Below are 15,988 nucleotides of genomic sequence, written 5' to 3'. Positions count from 1 at the left end.
ATCTTCAAAAATTTCGTGATTGTATGTATTATTTGTAACTAATCTGTGAGCCTCTATAATAATATTTTCAGCTGGTAATATAATTCTAAGAGAGACGTGTCAGTCAGCGAGAAGTCAATCAATTTCATTAGAATTTGGTGGTGTATGTTGGAATTCATGTATGGGAAAATATTTATTGGATATTTTATTTAGTTGGTAATATTTTTTTTACCAAAATGCCGACAACTGCTGCGGCGAAACCGGTAAATGGCCATAATCAAGGCCTATTCCACAACACAACCGGCTTTAGCACCCTCATCACGGTTACAGTTTTGACTCTTGCTTGGTTGGCCGGCTTTGCATCCCGGCTTTTTGCTGTTATACGATTCGAAAGTATTATTCATGAGTTTGATCCATGGTAAGTATCTCATTTGTTTTTAGGCTAATTAAAAAAAACATATAAATGAGACTTGTACTTAGTTAACTATGTTTGTTTTAGGTTTAACTACAGATCTACGGCCTACATGGTGGAACATGGATTTTACAATTTCTTGAATTGGTTTGATGAGCGAGCTTGGTATCCTTTAGGAAGAATTGTTGGGGGAACTGTGTATCCTGGTCTGATGCTTACATCTGGTACCATCCATTGGCTTTTACATGCGCTTAACATTCCAATACATATAAGAGATATATGTGTATTTCTTGCTCCAGTGTTTAGGTATGTTCTAAAAATAGATTTCCGATACATTTAACCGCATGTTTAAGATAAACAGTTCCTAACTATTGAGTAAACAAAATGTTTAAAACTTGAAATGAACTTCCCTACTAAATGAAATTACCAGAATTTTCATTATTATATTGTCCATTAATTTTTTAGTGGGCTCACAGCAATAGCTACATATTTATTGACATCAGAGCTTTGGTCAAGAGGAGCTGGTTTATTTGCTGCTTGCTTTATAGCAATTGTGCCTGGATATAGTAGCAGGTCTGTGGCAGGAAGCTATGATAATGAAGGAATTGCTATCTTTGCTCTCCAATTTACATATTATCTATGGCTAAAGAGTGTTAAAAGTGGCTCAGTTTTTTGGTCAATATGCACAGCACTATCTTACTTTTACATGGTAAGTGTGTAACATTTTAATGATATTAAAGTATAATATGTAAATACATTATTTTTCATAATATAAAGAAATCTGAATAGAAAAATAATGTTGTCGGATATAGTTCCTACTTTGATTATGATAGTAGCAGGTGGTGCAACAGGAGGTCAATACGAGTATTGTCAACCAGGTGCTTATTACATCAGATTAAAATAAAACTGGGTCATAGAGATAAGAAGACTGATATATATATATCTTTTTTTATTATTTGTAGTAATGGATTATTAAACCACATATACCATGCTTATAATGCCAGAAGTCAATAATATATCTGTACCAGGCCTCACTACATTAGTTCAATTTCATCCATATATTAATTACTATGGGCAAACAAAACAGCAAACTAATAACATTTACACAACAAAAACTTTTATTCACTAACACAGTACAGTATGTAAATAAAACTAAGTAATATTATATAGAGATAGACACACTAACATGCGCAGCTTCTAGTTACTGTTATCAACAACACTGATTTTCAGTTATTCATCACACTGTAATTTGTGTGACAACTAACAAGGTAAAAAAAATACAAAAATTAATTAAAACTATAATTAGGATATAAACCATTACATTCTAAAAAACACCAAAAGAATCTAAAAGAGATATTTGAATAAGTTATAAAAGTTTGTATTATTATTTTTTATGTTCAATAACTATATTTTCAAACAACTAGTACAATGCTGTATGGTGCGGGTAAAGAATTTTTTTTCTGTCGTTTTAGGTGTCAGCATGGGGTGGTTATGTTTTTATTATAAATTTAATCCCCCTCCATGTATTTGTCCTGCTCATAATGGGAAGATTCTCGCAAAGACTGTTTGTGAGCTACACAGTCTTCTACATAATAGGACTCGTATTTTCAATGCAAATTCCTTTTGTTGGATTCCAACCTATTCGGACTAGTGAGCATATGGCTGCTTCAGGTATGAAACATACATTTAAGTACAAATACAATCGGGGTTGTTATACCCGTACCCGGTGTTACATGCCAACATATAAAATTTGTACTAAAGTATATTATGAAAACAAGGGACTTAGATTAAACGTTGCTATAGCTAAAAGGTCACTACAACCAGGTCATAAAAAATGGAATTCACTCTATTTTTATTCATTCAAAAATTTAATTAAATTTTAATGATAGTTGCAAAAATGCAAAAATGTAGATGGAAATCAATGTTCTATTTAAAGTTTAATATTCATTACAAAGTGAAGACAAATATGAGATAATATGTGTGTCATATATTTGGATAATTTGTTTGTTATTAATACAATAAAAACCGTTTAATTGGCTTTATTGTACTGCTGTGTCCTGGAACCATATGATTAAATATTTATAAGACTATACAAAAGAGTTAAACTTATTTTAACTTTATAAGTGAATTTAATTTATTATTTTTTAAACTTTACATAAGGAATATTATGACATCCCTGTATTGTAGATAGGGCAGGATATTAACTCCCTAATTTAAGTCTGCTTGGGCAGAATGTAAATACTAAATCTTCCATGATCAAGCACTAGAAGTTTATAGATTAAATTTAGTAAGAAACTAATTACACTCATAACATAATTTTATTTCCAGGTGTGTTTGCATTGTTAATGGTAGTTGGAGCATTGAAATATTTACACAGTTTGAATCCAAAAGGTGAATGGAAGCAACTCCTGGTACTAGGCACGCTTGTCGCAGCTGGTGCCGTATTTTTGGCGGTTGTGGCCTTGACTTATATGGGAGTTATTGCTCCCTGGAGCGGAAGGTATAATATATTTCAATCAGTATTAAAAAATCTTTTTAAGAGCTGAGGGAATCTTATTTCAATTTATAAATATGTCAAAACCAATAATCATTACATACTTATAATATTACTAGCTGACCGGGCAAACGTCGTTTTGCCATGTATATCATTTATAATAAAAAAATAGGGGTTGTTCGTAGAGGGGTGAAAGTTAGGGGTGTATGTATTTTTTAATGCTGTATCATAAAAAAATAAAAACAGAAAAAAAATTCTAAAAATAAAAAAAATATATTTAGGGGTGGACTACCCTTAACATTTAGGGGGATGAAATATAGAAGTTGGCCGATTCTCATAGATACCGGATAAGCACAAAAAATTTCATCAAAATCGGTCAAGCCGTTTCTGAGGAGTATGGCAACGAAAATTGTGACACGAGAATTTTATATATTAGATCAAACCATATAATTTCGCATCTTGACTTTACAGTCTTGATAAGTTATACTTCCTAGTGATGCTTATCTGTCTCTCTTCATCTTAGCGTAATTACAATTTAATAGAAAGAGACGAACGAGTAGTGATATATTGTATATTCCGTGCAGCTAAAGTCTGACTAGATAATTACACTGTTATAATTATTTCGTGTTCTATGTGTTTGACATACATTTACAGGCTAATTTGCATATGCCTTGAGGATTATATGAATATTGTTATGTAAATAACACAATTTATCAATGGAAATCAGTATTTTTTGTGGCTTACTGTCATACATGTATATGTAAAAGTAGAATTTAATTTTCTTTATGGCTTAGTCTGCATACTAATTAATGCACATGGCCTAATTAATTAACTAAAGAATCTAAAATTGTTCGTTTATTGATCACTATTAATTATGTTTAATTTAAAACCGACTGTCACGATTGTTGAGACATTCTGCCAATTGAAATAGAAATGTTATAACAAAAAATTAAACTTAATTATGACTTTTTAAATATAAAACTTTTTATATAATCCGATGCATATTATTTGATTAATTTCGCAATAATTTCAGGTTTTACTCACTATGGGATACAGGTTATGCAAAGATTCATATCCCTATAATAGCATCGGTGTCTGAACATCAGCCTACCACGTGGTCGTCGTTTTTCTTTGACCTGCACGTGTTAGTCTGCACTTTCCCGGTTGGTCTGTGGTACTGCATAAAGAATATCAATGATGAACGTGTGTTTGGTAAGTTTACAATGTATGTAACAGCGAATTTGTTGTTATTTTTATAACAGAAATTGAGAATTTTTACACATAACCTTTTGATTTTTTTTCATATGCTATGGTTTACTTAAACATATCTGATCTGTGGCGTAAAATCTTAGACGCAGTCAGAGACTATGTCCAAAAAGGTTTCCAACATGGACTCCTTACTACGTAAGACGTGGCTTCGGCCTTTAAAACTACCCAAAATTCTCCAATTATTACCAAGATCAAGACCTGGATGTATGGTTTAAAGTCCTTTGCCTTTCCCATTAGGGATAAATTAATATAATCACCTATGTCCAAAAAAGCGTTCGAGCTGTGTGTTTTACAGACATGCTTAAAGTATCTTGTACAGACTGCATACGGATTACAACCGTGCTGGACAGTAGAATAGAATGCTTATTTCAGACACGTGTTACGCAACACTAAAGAAATATGAGCTAGGAAGGAGAAGAAAAAGTAAAAAGAGAGGAAGAATAGAAAGAAAATGAATTAAGCAAAATAACACTCTTTATGATGCGTTTCTTGATATAGATATAGAAATGAGTCTTCTATAATTTCTGGATAAAATCCTCTACAGTTGCCCTCTACGCAATAAGCGCGGTATACTTCGCGGGTGTGATGGTTCGTCTGATGCTGACACTCACGCCAGTTGTATGTGTTTTGTCTGGAATCGCATTCTCCATAATTCTGGAGCTCGTCCTTCGTGAGGATGAACCAACACAAGCCATTGTCGAGCCGGAGGAGCCCAAGAATTTGTATGACAAGGTATTTATTTACACTTCGTTACCGTATACAAAAACATACATATTAAACAAAAAAGCAGGTTACATAAGTTATGAGGGAACGGGCGGTTTTTTTTTAACAAGCGATTTCTTCCAGGCAACCCTAATATGGAATGTATTAAGTATTCAAGATTTTTATCAAAGAGTTAAATTAAAAAAAAAATAAACACATTAGTTTATCTATGTAATCCTACATTTTAAAATGGAGATAAATTTAACAAATATATGGATTTAATTAATATATTTATAGGAATATAAATAAAAAAATAACGTATATAAATGTATACGTAAGAATTCTTGAAACACATACAAAGTCCTGTGTTCGATTTTTGGACCAAATTGACCCAGAATTGGCAATTGGCATTGGTGTAAATTTATTATATTGTTTACAAATAGGCGGGCAAAGTAAAGAAACGCGCCCCAGAGCCAGTCCAGACGCAAGATCAGGGACTGGGATTGTATGCACGTCCCGGTACAGTCATAGCATTCATGATATTACTCATGTTGTTCTCTGTGCATTGTACTTGGGCCACTTCGAATGCTTACTCCAGCCCTAGTATAGTGCTAGCCAGCTATGGCAACGATGGGTGAGTTTTAGATGATATAAAAAAATTTGAATACTTGTACTAGATAAGTGCCAATTCCTAGTATGGTAGAATAAATTGCAACTGCTTGTTAAATAAGAATAAAGTCACGCGGCACCCTTCACATCAACGGTACGGTAGAAGTGCCTTTATAGTCTAGTCGACAAGTTGAAAATGGTACAAAATAGAGATACTGCTCTTAAAATTATGTGCGATAGCTCATTGGATCCGGAATGACGTCTAAAACAAAAGCGTGTATTAGCACATAAAAAATTGCAAAAGTTATAAACAATTAAAGATGAAAAAAAAATGGCATTTCGTTTTTTGCCAATATTTAATAAACTATTAATATTTAAGAAATTTCAAAAAAAGATTCTGAAAGAGGAGGAAATTTCCAATAAAAAACTCTTAGCTCCCGGAACTCTACTTTTGAACACGCTTTTGGCACATTTTTCTAGACATCATTCCGGATCCAATGAGCTATCGCACATAATTTTAAGAGCAGTATCTCTATTTTGTACCATTTTCAACTTGTCGACTAGACTATTATTCTTGGTATCTTTAGATATCTATTAAATAAAAAATAAAAATAAATGTGTTCGCTAGCACGATGAAGGAAAACATCGTGAAGAAACCGGCATATCTTAAGCCGAAAAAGTCGACGGCGTGTGTCAGACACAGAAGTCTGATCACCTACTTGCCTATTAGAAAACACAAAATATCACGAAAAATACAGAAATTTCTGATTTGGGCAACCTTAAAGATTGTAGCACCACTGGTTTTTAAATATTCTATAATATCACATTCAACTTATACTATTTTAGTTCATTTATTTTCACATCATTATTTATATGCGTTACATACATATGCATAACCTGTTTCTTCGATTTTTTTTGTCGAATAATTGTATTTATTCCGTCTTAAAATAAAATTTGGTTCATTTACGTGTTGGAAAAAGTAATGTATGTTTAATAACCAATTAAAACTATTTTCTAAGTAAATCTTCTACTCTCTTAAAATTCAGATCGCGAAGAATTTTAGATGACTTCAGGGAAGCTTATGGATGGTTATCACAGAACACGGCTGAAGATGCAAGAATTATGTCCTGGTGGGATTACGGATATCAGGTAAGATTGTTTATCATAGATTAAATATTAACTTAGATTATATATTTTGTATCTGTAAAACATTAATTAATTTCATTTCGGATCTAGGCCCTGAATCGAATCCAGTAAAATGTATGTGTTCATTTGAATACATAATATAAAATCAAAATAGTATAAAAAAATTCAGTCCGAAAGTCTTTTGTTTTAGAACGACACTCTAATATAATTTAGGGGTTGTAACATTGGGGATTATATTTTTCTGTTTATAATTATTGTAATAACCTTACCGGTAGCTTAGTGGTAGAAAAAATATTATTAAACTATTACTACCAAAGCATGAAAGGATGGTACGCGTGTGTCATATTGCCCTGCGTTCGATTACCGACGAGACAGAAATGTTTCGGTAACACAGAATCAAAAAGTTATATCTAATTTGTAAGCATGAAACGCCAAATCGTCTGTATTAAATAATTGTATGAAAAAAACGAGGAGTTGCACTCCGGGAGTGCCGGCAGAAGTGAAAACATGAATATTAACGTTGTGCATTTTTGATATTTTGGAATGGTTAGGGAATAATTTTGCACGAATTGCTTTAATTATCAGTATAAAAGTACTATCATTTATGTGGTAGAATACAATATTTATTTATTGCGCTATCGTACACAAACATGACAATTTATATTACATTAAATACGCCGCGCCAGTTGTCTAATCTCCATCCGTCTTACGAATTTTCGATCAGGTCACGTGTCCTGACACGAGTTTAACATTTTTTACCCATTTCAAAAAAGTGTACAACGCCGCTAAAGAAGTTTTCACTTCAAAAATGTGAAGACTAGAGAGAGTTAGAAGACCGTGGTAAACAAATTCAAAAAAATTTCAGATTGCTGGAATGGGAAATCGAACAACACTAGTGGACAATAATACATGGAACAATTCCCATATTGCCCTTGTTGGTAAAGCGATGGCGAGTAATGAGAGTGCGGCCTATGAAATTATGAGCATGCTTGACGTCGATTATGTGTTGGTGATCTTTGGTGGCGCTATTGGGTACTCGGGAGATGATATTAATAAGTTCATATGGATGGTGAGGATTGCTGAAGGTGAACATCCCAAGGATATACATGTGAGTAATTTATGAATTAAATGTATACTGAAATTATAAGGTAAAGCAAAAAAATATAAACTAGCGATTTAAATTTGTTGGCGGTTTTTATATGGATATGTTCAAATAAATCACTTTGTTTGAAGCTGGGTAACAACTGACTTTAATAGTTTCAAATATGAGCTAATAACTAACATAAAATTACGGGTTGTGGGGTTGCGACGCTAACAAAACTAACTTGGCTTATCTAAGGTTTCACAAATCTAAAAAAAACTTATGTTATTGGACATTCTCGGAAACGAGAATGTTATAATTCAATTTATGAGTGTGGTAAAAACTAAAGGGCTCAATATTGGTATTGGTATAACTAGCGTTATTACTATTTTATCTAAGTGATTTTCTATTTGTTTAAGAAATCTAATATATAAAATTCTCGTGTCGCGGTGTTTGTGGTTAAACTCCTCCGAAACGGCTCGACCGATTCTCATGAAATTTTGTGTGCGTATTGGGTATGTCTGAGAATCGGACAACAACTATCATCATCTTTTTCATCCCTCTTAATGTTAAGGGTAGTCCACCCCTAATTTTTTTTTTATGATACGGCATTAAAAAATACATACAACCCCTAATTTTCACCCCTCTATATTTTATTATAAATGATATACATGGCAAAACGACGTTTGCCGTATCAGCTAGTGTTACTGATAAACGTCTAATAGTGTTGTATTTTCAGAGTTATATTTCTAGTTGCATATTATTTATATATAAATAAAAGTAACAGTTTGGAAAGCCCATAAATTAAATGTTCTGACTCTTTTTTACTGATGTTTAATACGTGTATTACATTTACATCACATCCTATCAATGTAAATGTAATACAATGCTTGAGCTGTTGGCAATTTTTAAAGACCTCCAGGCCACACTTATCTTATCACATCTTTGATACATAGTATTAGTTCAATACACACTTCACATACATATTAATTTTCTAAAAAAATAAAAATATATTTTTCAGGAAGCCGACTATTTCACTGAGCGTGGAGAATACAGAATAGACGCGGAAGGCTCTAAAACTATGTTGAATTGTTTAATGTATAAGTTGTCCTATTACAGGTGAGTTCTAATTAACTATAATATGCTTCAACTATATATTTTTTGTACTTTCGGCATAATTTACAATAATTGTCAGGCATATTCTAATTAAAACTTCATAGATATATTTTTTTTATATTGGTTAAACTTATTTATTATCTTAAAAATCTCACCTCGTCGGGCCTCGTGTTTTAAGGGGATATATTTGTGTGATTTTAAAACGTACTTAGAGAAAATTAATATATAGCTATATAGCTGGCTGTGTTGTTTACTAATTGTATTAAGATTTTTTTCATTGTATAACAATATTTTACTAATATTCTTTTAGTTATGGTTATATTAATTCACAATAAGATGACTAGAATAGATACGAACAATTTCTTAAACACTAATAAAAACCAGTACATTTCTGGTATAAAAAAATTCATTCAGATATAGCATATGTTAAATAAGAAAATTTTGGCAGTTACTTAGATTTTCGTTAATTGATAAAATTTAGATTAATTGATTTATAGATTTATGAAAAAACCAAGGAAAATATAATTATAACTATTAAACCTGTGGCCTGATACATAATATCCAATAAAGCAATACAGTCAAAACCGTTTATAACGACATCGTTTACAACGACCTATTGGTTATTACAACCAGATTGTATGGTCCCGTCCGAATCCCTATTAAACTATTCAGTAAACAAACCGCTTATAACAACATCGGATACAGCGACATATCGCTTACAACGACGAAATTTTATCGATATTCATCGGCTATAACGACCAACCGCTTCTTATCTCAGCAAAACAAAACAATACAAACGATTTTAAATCTTATTTATAAGCATTGAATGAATATTTAGGCATATTATTACCTACGCACTTTCTCCCAACGAACAGTTTCAGCCAACAACGATTTACGAGGCTCTTAAAAAAATTTGTTGCCTTTAACGAACAGTTTGAAACTGGTGATAGGTACTCATACCTTGAAGAGTATGAAACGTAAAATGCAAAAAATATTTGAGACTGGGCTAAAAAAAAAAAACAGACCAAAATGACTGATTACTTTTGTACCTAATTATTTCGTAATAAATATTTTTGTTTCTTTTTTAACTCGTTTACATATTATAATATTAACATACCATATTATAACCCATACCTACCTATTCTAGATCGATAACTATGATAATATAACTATGTACAATGTACATACATATGTACTGTACTTGTGTATATGACATTGCTTATAACGACTATCGGATATAACGTCGGCAACTATACGGTCCCTTCAATGTCGTTATAACCGGTTTTGACTGTAATTATATTTTTTTTTCAGATATGATAGTGGTGGAAGTCCGCCGGGCTACGATAGAACGCGAAACGCGATGCCCGGAAATCGCGGTTTCAAACTTACTTACCTCGAAGAGTCGTACACTACGGAGCATTGGCTCGTCAGAATATACAGGTACGTACGTTTTTACATAATATTTATTCGTATAGGATTTTTTTATAAAAAATAAAAATTCTTCTCACACATTTATAAGACGGTGCACACAGGCTCGCCGGGTGTTAAGTGACACCGCCGCCCAATGTCAGATGGGTCACATGTACGTTGTCGACCTTTTAGTAATTGGTGCATTTTTTTCTTATTGGACTATGAAGTGATCTAAATAATTCCACAGTTCGAATAATGGTGTTTGTAATAGAAATCAATGATAGATAATATAATATCAATTTATAATGAGATTTTTTTGGATGTAATCAGTTCTTCAATTATATAATTAGATTATTTTGACTTTTTTTAACATCCAAGACCAAAAATGTCTATATAGAAAGTCATCTTAAAAGCTGACTTCCTTGTTCGTATTAGATCATCAGTGTATTTTAGATTTCTCTTGATTTTTTATTCGTTAATGTTTTTAAAATATTTCTAATTGAATCTGCTACCATATAAATATAAATACGAATAATCGTCATATAAATAAAAATTTATGAAAATTTTTGGCACCTTTTTAAATACCTATACCTCAGTTAACTATTTTGTTTCTTTTTCTATTATTAGACATGAATATATAAACATAATTGTATTGAATCTTTTAAGCTGTGATCAAACAGCGGACGGTAGCGCAACGGCCCTATGTGACTATATTAGCGAATATGTTACGACTCTACGTCCCGCCATCGCGGTGTCGCCCCGCCCCTTCCACTAAAGTTTTATGAACCTATTGACGCTAGACTCGTTAACAACAGGGTCCTACAATCGCTCTATATAAGAAATCATTTATTCTTATGTGTGGGTATACTCACACATCAATCAAACCTTATTTGAATGTTTAATTTCAGCAAATCATTTTTTTTTTAGATTTTATTAGACATGTTGAGAAATTAAAAAAATATTAATGTTACACCACACGAATTTTTATTTTAAATATATTAATAAACAGTGATAATGTTATAATTATTATTTTCAGAGTGAAGAAGCGAGACGAATTCAACCGACCGCGTGTCCCGATCTCAAAGAGAACTATATCAACAAGCAACTCTATATCTAAAAAGGTTAGTTTTTTATTATATTTATTAATTCACGCGTATATCAGACATTAAATCGTTGATCTTACAAGTTTATCGGATTAAAATGCGTTAGATTAAATTTTAATCCCGCAAATGTATAGTATATTCCATAAAATATATAGTACATATATTCTATTGATGTTAGGCTATGTTAGAATAATCAACCTAAGGTAAGATTCAGTTAAAAGTGTAAGTGTTAATGGTTTTCATATATAATATCCATTACATATATAGTTCGGTGTAGGTTTTATAATATATAGGAATATGCTAAGGTAGAATGTCTAGAAATACCTAAGTACTATTATAATAGAGACCCCATTTAAATATGTAATTGAAAGATATAGCATTTTACATCTCACATGAAATAGATTTCTTTAATTATTGTAGTGCAATAGGTTCCTAAACAATATGGTTTATAAAGTGTATTAATATTATCTTAGGCGAGGTCATCGCTATAACCCGATGCAGATTAACACGGTATGAATTATAATATTGATTGTTTGTAATAAATACAAGTAATAACTCATCTACTTATTGGTAGAATTTCTACTTTCTAGAAGCTTCATAAATTCATCGCAAACAATAAACCAATTTTTAATTGAAATTCGGATGTTTATTATATTTGAGTTATTGTTTGAAAAAAATGATTATGTACGTTTTTGTTTGTTCATTGTTCTGGCTGAGTTCTTGTATTTTATTTTAATAATGTAATTTCATTGGCTCGGGTTTTCTGTTAATTGTATTGAATTTACTTGCGAATTTATCTCATTGTCTAGAAAGTTTTTAAAGTAAATCTAGGATTAGGATTTTCTTTTTCATTCTTATAAGTTGTTTTGAAATTCGTACAATTTTTCTTATTAATTGAATTGGAGAAAATCCGCAATGAATTGATCCAATTAACAGAATGCCGCTGTTGATACTAAAAGCCGTTATAATCACGATTATTTGAATTATTCTTTCCGATTGCAGCTTGCATATGATGTAGGATCTATGGTAAATTATTTTTATTCATAATCAGGACCGAGATATACATTTATCACCTTATTCATAAACGTACTTCAAAAAACTTGATACTTAACTATGTAAGGTTTATAGTACGTTTATGAATAAGACCGTTATTATTGTCGAAACTGTCGCAAACTTTTGATGTGTTTTTGTATGTCAATTGTAATTGCATGGGGTTTTGTATTTACGATTGGGGCCGTTCAAGTATTAGGTAAGCAGATTTTCTGCTATTTATCCCTCCCCCCTCTTGTCAGCAAAAGTAAGCAAAGCTCTCAAAAATAATAGTACATAAACGTATTAATTTTTTGTAGGAATCCTCGAAAATGCATTTCGTTTTCAAGCATAGAGATTGTGTGGGTAAAAAAAAAGTAAATAAATACTCTTGACGTAATCACCAAATAAGAAAATCAAACACCTCCATCCCGCCTCTAGTGCTTACGTAATACTTGAACGGCCCCATAGTAGTCGACGGTATCTTTAACCATGGTAATAATTTTAATAATGTCGGGTATTAAAAAAGCAGGTTACTAGAACTGAGTAATAAGACACATATTTTTACAATTTTTATAATTATTTTAAAATTATGATCTCCGACTGATGTTTGATGTTCTTTACTGCATCAACTAATCTTGTATTGAATGCGTTATGCGGTAAAATTGATTCTTCATTGATTGTTTTGTTTAGATGTCTGTTTTTGTCTATCGTAAGTACAACCTTTCTACATCTGATTTTTATAATTCTCTGTTGCAGACGTCGAAGAGAAGAAAAGGTCTACTTAAAAATAAACCAACAGTTGTCAAAGGTAAGAAGATGAGACTAGAGTGACGTACAGCCTAGTTTAGTTGTCAGTGGAGATGCGTTAGGCTTTGTATAGAGTCGAATACGCTTACAAATAACACAGAACGTAAATTTTGGCAATAACCAGGCAGATCTATATGTACAATCTAGTCATAGAGTCTGGAGTGAAGTTTTCCGCTGTAAAGTGAAATCAATAATTTTCGCTCTATTTTTATTAAAATAAGATTTTGACATGCATTTGGTTAGGCATTTAATAAAATTCAGGCGAAAAATCCGTATGTTATACAATCCCACTATATATCAGTCCAATCTCTATGACTTAGTAAACATCTAACCCGTGTTTATAGCAATAAATAATGTTTTAAATGTATTTTTGTGGCAACACTAAGGCAGCAATGAATGTGAGACATTAAGGATTATGATAAATAGTAGAAATGTGTTTTAAAATATTTTTTTGCAAAAAACGATTTTTTTGTCTATGGTGGTGCAAACATGTGCAATTCATAAAGTTTTAATATACAATTACGTATCAGCATATAAATCTTATTGCAACTGTGTTGTAATTAAATTGTATTTTTAATAAGTTAATTGAAGTATAGAGCATTCAACATAACTTATTAAAATATTGTTTTTAAACTCTTAGAAATGTAAAAATATCTATGGTGCTAATTCTGACGTATAGCTATCTAAACTAGAAATAAAATTAAAATTTAACAGTTGGCGTTTTATTGAGTAACAACTGACACTTAAGTTAATCAATATTACTCCTGTTAAATTGTTTTCTTCTATATATCAAAATTAGCATCAATGTTCATGAAATTTGGTGTTTTAATATAAACTATATCTGTGTTTGTGATATGGTAGACTAATGTAAAGATACGCATCTCCCCTGATTATTTATTTAAACATATGTGACTGACACCAATTTTGTCTTTAGTCCATTAGAATTGTTAGGAGTTTGTTTAATTTTAACGGTTTGAAAATCGATCACTTGATCATTGTGCACAATGTAATGTAATTTAAGATTTAATTCGAAGTGCAATATCAATGAAAATTTAGCTTAACGATTATCATTACTGCGATATTGAAAATAAAACGATACCGTCTCGCATGCTCTCAAAATCTTATTTTTTGCATCTAGAACTTTTATGAACAAAAGAAAAAAAATTGGACCTAATATGTCTCCTTGGTGTACCTTTTTATATTACAGTCATGCCAATGATCATGTCCTCGATATATTTGTAGTAAAAGTGTGTTAGTGCAGGAATGGAGAACACGCTACTTAAGACCTTTTGCATTTATATTAAAAGACATTTTTAAAATATCAGAATAAATGTAGAACTACGTTTAATGATATCGTCAATAATATTGTCAGACAATTTTAACACGCAATGTCTTCTGAAATCAAAAGGAAAAATTATGATTATGATGCGTTTTTGAATCATTATCAAGTGAAAAACACAATTTTTAACAAACCCACAATTATCTTTGTATTAAAAATGTTCTCCATTACTGATTAAATAAAATTACGCAATTGCGTCCATTGTATATTAATTGATAGTTTAGATTCGTTCAATAAATGTGGCCAACTAGCTAATTTCAATTCAAACTCGTTATGTGGTTAATTCATTGAAATCGGTTCAGCTGCTTCTACTGAGGAGCAGAAAGTTTCACATTAATATTTGTATATTTAGGTGTTAGCAATTTATTCGCAATTCAAAAAGTACAGTCGTACAATTGTTGACATCTAACAGAACCTTATTTTGAGATCTTAAGGTTAATTATCGGGTACAAACTTAATCCCGAAGGCACATTGTACGTAGGTTAGTACGCACAACTGGCTTATTCGCGTTTGTTTAAAGCGACTTTCCAGTGCTTAATTTTTCTGTAAAATGCGTAAGAACGTCAGTACTTATAACTTATATAGTGTCATTGTCATCATATATCACACTTAAACATTTTTGACCAATATTTTGTTTGTTTGTAAACGTGTTCTTTCGTTATACTGTCTTAACACATAAGATCATTTAATTAAGTACTGTCTTTTTCATAGTGTCCCTGCGTAAATACTATGAAAATCATTAATATTCTAGCATACCATACATATTACATATAGTTACTGATTGAAATTCTTAGTTACAATTCATGCCTTAAAAATGTCAATGATTATAATCTTATAAACGGTGACCGTGACACGACACCATCTTAATTTGTAATTAGATATTTTTCGCGTCTCTGGAGTGCTTTGCGTATTTGTAACATCTTTTATAAATGTTGTTTAATTTTATTGTTTCACAGCACTTATTGTTTTCTTGTGACAGAGATTTATATTCTAGACTAGGTGAAATGTCATTTTCCGTTGTTCACAACTGAAAACGTCTCTTTGAGCGGCCACACTCGTGTGTTTAGTCCAACTTTTTCTACATCAGACTTGTCGTTGTATGTATACAATGTGTCCTAATAAAAGCTGATGATAACAATTGTTTTTTATTTAAAACTGGAGCACGGACTTACGTTGTTCCATAGAATTCTTTTAATAAATAAAAATAAATCAATGGCGCTACAACCTCTTTAGGTCTGGGCCTCAGATCTGTTTCATGATCATTTTTCAATCTAATAGGCAAGTAGGTGATCAGCCTCCTGTGCCTGACACACACCGTTGACTTTTTGGGTCTAAGACATGTCGGTTTCCTCACGATGTTTTCCTTCGAGAGAATGTTTAATGCACACATAGAAAGAAAGTCCATTAGTCCACAGCCGGGGATCGAACTTACGACCCCAGGGATGTGAGTCGCAAGCTGAAGCCACTAGGCCAACACTACTCAAAAATT

General features: G+C 31.6%; 1 protein-coding gene across 4 annotated transcripts; it reads left to right on the top strand.

The window, feature by feature from the left end:
* The first annotated feature begins 94 nt into the window (after positions 1-94).
* LOC125054361 (dolichyl-diphosphooligosaccharide--protein glycosyltransferase subunit STT3B) lies at positions 95-15,637 on the top strand. Of its 4 annotated transcripts, XM_047656205.1 has the most exons (16): positions 95-397; positions 479-697; positions 857-1,100; positions 1,864-2,062; positions 2,720-2,891; positions 3,919-4,097; positions 4,699-4,886; positions 5,300-5,490; positions 6,512-6,614; positions 7,477-7,719; positions 8,714-8,811; positions 10,120-10,248; positions 11,255-11,339; positions 11,795-11,831; positions 12,324-12,347; positions 13,110-15,637. In XM_047656205.1, the coding sequence occupies exons 1-14, from the start codon at positions 216-218 to the stop codon at positions 11,810-11,812; spliced, it is 2,250 nt and encodes a 749-aa protein (XP_047512161.1). In that variant the 5' UTR covers positions 95-215; the 3' UTR covers positions 11,813-11,831; positions 12,324-12,347; positions 13,110-15,637. The 4 variants fall into 4 exon arrangements, with proteins under 4 accessions (XP_047512161.1, XP_047512158.1, XP_047512160.1 ...); XM_047656202.1 differs by lacking the exon at positions 11,795-11,831; XM_047656204.1 differs by lacking the exon at positions 12,324-12,347.
* Positions 15,638-15,988: the final 351 nt, after the last annotated feature.

This window comes from Pieris napi, chromosome 12 (genome assembly GCF_905475465.1).
Source record: "Pieris napi chromosome 12, ilPieNapi1.2, whole genome shotgun sequence".
In the NCBI taxonomy this organism is placed as follows: Eukaryota; Metazoa; Arthropoda; class Insecta; order Lepidoptera; family Pieridae; genus Pieris; species Pieris napi.
The sequence above is the reverse complement of the archived record's forward strand: the minus strand, read 5'-3'. Positions and strand labels throughout refer to the sequence as shown.